This window comes from Gloeophyllum trabeum (genome assembly GCF_000344685.1).
Source record: "Gloeophyllum trabeum ATCC 11539 unplaced genomic scaffold GLOTRscaffold_00006, whole genome shotgun sequence".
Lineage (NCBI taxonomy): Eukaryota > Fungi > Basidiomycota > Agaricomycetes > Gloeophyllales > Gloeophyllaceae > Gloeophyllum > Gloeophyllum trabeum.
The window spans coordinates 1,045,367-1,048,976 of record NW_006920415.1 but is presented as its reverse complement, the minus strand read 5'-3'; the positions used below and the strand labels follow the sequence as shown (position 1 = coordinate 1,048,976).

General features: G+C 50.7%; 2 protein-coding genes across 2 annotated transcripts; both read left to right on the top strand.

Annotated features, from left to right (window-relative positions):
- Nucleotides 1-1,882: 1,882 nt before the first annotated feature.
- On the top strand, nucleotides 1,883-2,128 carry GLOTRDRAFT_22681 (uncharacterized protein; the record flags this gene model as incomplete). The annotated part of the gene is made up of 1 exon (XM_007867298.1): nucleotides 1,883-2,128. A coding segment is annotated over one exon (246 nt), but the record flags the coding sequence as incomplete, so codon positions are not given.
- A 276-nt stretch (nucleotides 2,129-2,404) lies between these two features.
- Nucleotides 2,405-2,965, top strand: GLOTRDRAFT_129012 (uncharacterized protein; the record flags this gene model as incomplete). Its single annotated transcript, XM_007867639.1, has 2 exons — nucleotides 2,405-2,900; nucleotides 2,949-2,965. The coding sequence occupies 2 exons, from the start codon at nucleotides 2,405-2,407 to the stop codon at nucleotides 2,963-2,965; spliced, it is 513 nt and encodes a 170-aa protein (XP_007865830.1).
- Nucleotides 2,966-3,610: the final 645 nt, after the last annotated feature.

The window sequence follows — 3,610 nt, the reverse complement described above, 5'->3', positions numbered from 1 at the left end:
AAGTCATGAACCTATATGGGTTATCTGTGACGCATCGGTATCAGGCGTTGGAGCCGTATACGGTCAGGGACCGGATTGGCGGACGTGTCGCCCTGCTGGATTTATGTCAAAGAAGTTCACTTCGGCTCAACAGGCATATCGGACATTCGAACATGAGACCATTGCTATATTGGAAGCTCTATTGAAATGGGAAGACAAATTGATTGGTCGCCCTATAACCATAGTGACTGATCACAAAGCCCTTGAATTCTTCAAGTCTCAGAAGCAACTATCTCATCGACAGACTAGATGGATGGAGTACTTAAGTCGATTCGACTACACTATCCATTATGTTAAGGGCAAATCAAACAAAGTGGCTGACTGCTTTTCGCGTTACTATGAAAGCGATAATGTCGATGATTTGCAACCTGAGGATGAATATGTCGCTGCAGACAGGCATCTTGATCCGAATGGAGAAGATTTGCCTCCCATTCGGCTTAAAAAACTTAGAGCTGCCACTGTTGGTCCTGAGTTAACAGGAGCCCCATTGCCGAGACGATCACAGTGTCTTAGAGACTTAGTGACTCAGGAATCTCGACGCAAGGAGGCTGCGGAGATGGCTCAATCTGTAGTCACTAAGGTCAAGCCGCCAAAGGAATCTAAGGTACCTTCTGATGATGCACGCGCCAATGACGACGATGACGACCCAACTATCGCCAACTCAATAGCGAGTCGTAAATCACCTCACGAGGTGATCGAAGGTGATCGTCGCATAATGACAGCTATTTCACAAGGATATGCTGAGGATGAATTTTTCTCGAAATTGAATAAGGATACTGCCCAAAAGGCATTCATATTCAAGAACGGGTACATATGGCGCAAACTGCCCGACTCTACGTTCTCGCTATGTATCCCTCGCGTCAAATTTGAGAAGCATCGTATCAATGAAATCGTGCTAGACCAATGTCATAAGACAATCGGACACTTAGGCGCTGCTCGAACATTCGCATACGTATGTCGTTGGTACTGGTGGCCCAAGATGGGAGACCAAGTGGAACGATACTGTGCATCGTGTGGTACTTGTCAGACCACGAAGGACTCACCTAAGCGACCCATGGGACTACTACATTCCATGCCGATACCTACTCGTCCATGGGGATCAATCGGTATGGACTTCGTTGGACCTTTCCCGCCGGTTGAAGGATATGATTACCTATGGGTCGTGATATGCCAACTAACATCCATGATACATCTGATTCCTACGAGGACCACTGCCAAAGCATCGGACGTAGCTTGGCTATATTATGACCGTATAGTTCGGCTTCACGGGATGCCTGATACTATCGTATCAGATTGCGACTCTAAATTCACAGTGAAGTTCTGGCGGGAATTGCATAAGCTCCTAGGCACTGGGTTATTAATGTCTACGGCATTCCACCCTCAAACCGACGGAGCTTCCGAATGATCTATACGAACGGTGTCCCAGATCTTACGCGCGTTAGTTAATGCGAGCCAAACTGACTGGGTTGACAAAATCCCCATGGTTGAATTCGCAATCAATTCTAGTATCAGCAAGAGCACGGGATACGCCCCATTTGAATTGAACTATGGAACTATGCCGCGTATTGCCACCACATTGGACCCTGAGCCTGTCATGCCAGGCGTTCGACAATTCGCCGAACGCGCACTGTTGAACTTAGCGCATGTGCACGATGCAATCATTGAGAGTCGTGTTATTCAATCTCAATACGCCAATCAACGACGTCGACCTGATGAGGCAATTACCCCAGGCGATCTAGTGTATTTGTCCACGGAGAATCTTAATTTACCTAAGGGTCGGGCTCGGAAGTTGATGCCCCAATTCATTGGTCCTTATGAAGTTGAGGAGAGCGACCCCGCTAAGTCTACCTACAAACTTAAATTACCGCCCGAACTGGCGAAGAGACGTATTCACCCTACGTTTCATGTGAGCAGGCTTAGGCGACATGAAGGGAACGACGATAATCTATTCCCTCATCGCGAATCCTACACTACATATGACTTCGGAGAGCCAAAAGACATTGAATGGCTTGTCGAGGAAATTATGGCTCATCGATGGAATAAAAATGCGCTACAGCTACTTGTACGATGGCAAATAGGAGAGGCTACATGGGAGCCATTATCCTCTTGCAAGGAACTCGAGGCACTAGATCATTATTTGGAGCTGCAGGGCGTCAAACGGCCCGAGGAGTTACCCCGGAAAGGTGCCGGCGAAAGGTGCTCACGTCGCTGACTAATGAGCGCCTACTCGCCAGCGCTACTCGGCAACTCCCGCCAGCGCACGAACAATAGCGTGGCGGGATACGAAGCGGAGTTCAAAGTCACTTGAACTCGAATGCTGACCTTCTGCTTGCTACTCAACATCTTGCTGTCACGCCGTAACCCTATGCCCGCCGCTATCGTCAACCGAGGCGCCAACCTCCCAACTACCTTGGAGGCTTGCCATCAGCGCATCGCTCAGCTCGAGGAGACCAATTATATTCAGTTCGTCACGCTTGAAAACACGCGCGGCGACCTTGAAGAGACTCGTCACTCGATCCACCTATGCCGGCGCCGCTATCAGTACAATACCCAGCACCAAGATATTCAGTGCTGCGAGGAGGGACACGAATCGAATAGCGGCCCCCGCAGGAACTCAGGAGGGAAGAGGTTTCGCAAGCCCGACGGGGGATTCAACGAGCCCGAGCATCTGCCCAAACGTACGTCCTCATCCCTTCGACCTTCGGACGCAAGGGACGACCGTGACAGGCGGCCAGTCTCCAACCCGCCGGAGGATCGACGACTTTGGACGCCGGGACGACAGGAGTCTTCTGCGCCTGAGCAACGCTCCGCTGATAAGCCTCAGGATCGTCTGACCCCCGAAAACGCGGACTCAGCGCATCGTACAAGCCCTCCGGGGCTTATTCAACACAGCGCTCACACACCTCTAGGCTTCTATGGGCTCTAAAGACTTGCTCTGTTTTAGCTCCGGACTTCCTAGCATCCTCGAGGCGTACACGGACCCACTCCGCGATTTATCTCCGCGAACAGGAGCTCCGGAGTGACTTAACCAATGCGACTTCTAGATGAATTAGCTCCGGGGCCGCGGGCACTTCTATCAAGGGGCATCATCCTCATGCCCACCCTCCAGCACTCACTAGTCTGGAACCACACCGGCAAGAGGCGAAGTCGATGATCGACCTTTAACTCCTTCTCATTCTGGGGTAAGTCTGCATACTCCAGAATTTCCTCCGGTCGCTCCAGATCGCTGACATCTGCATTCGCAAATATTGCTAAGTTTCCTGGTGCCTTCAGATATGGGACTGGATTAATGAAGTGGAGGAAACCATGCAGACGGTCTATCCATCATTGAATTCATTGTCTGGGTCCATGGGTCTATCTCCTGGCTGAGGCAGACAACGACTGAGTCCATCCGGTGATAAGCCTCAGGATCGTCTGACCCCCGAAAACGCGGACTCAGCACATCGTACAAGCCCTCCAGAGCTTATTCGACACAGCACTCACACGCCTCTAGGCTTCTATGGGCTCTAAAGAATTGCTCTATTTAGCTCCGGACTTCCTAGCATCCTCGAGGCGTACATGGACCCATTCC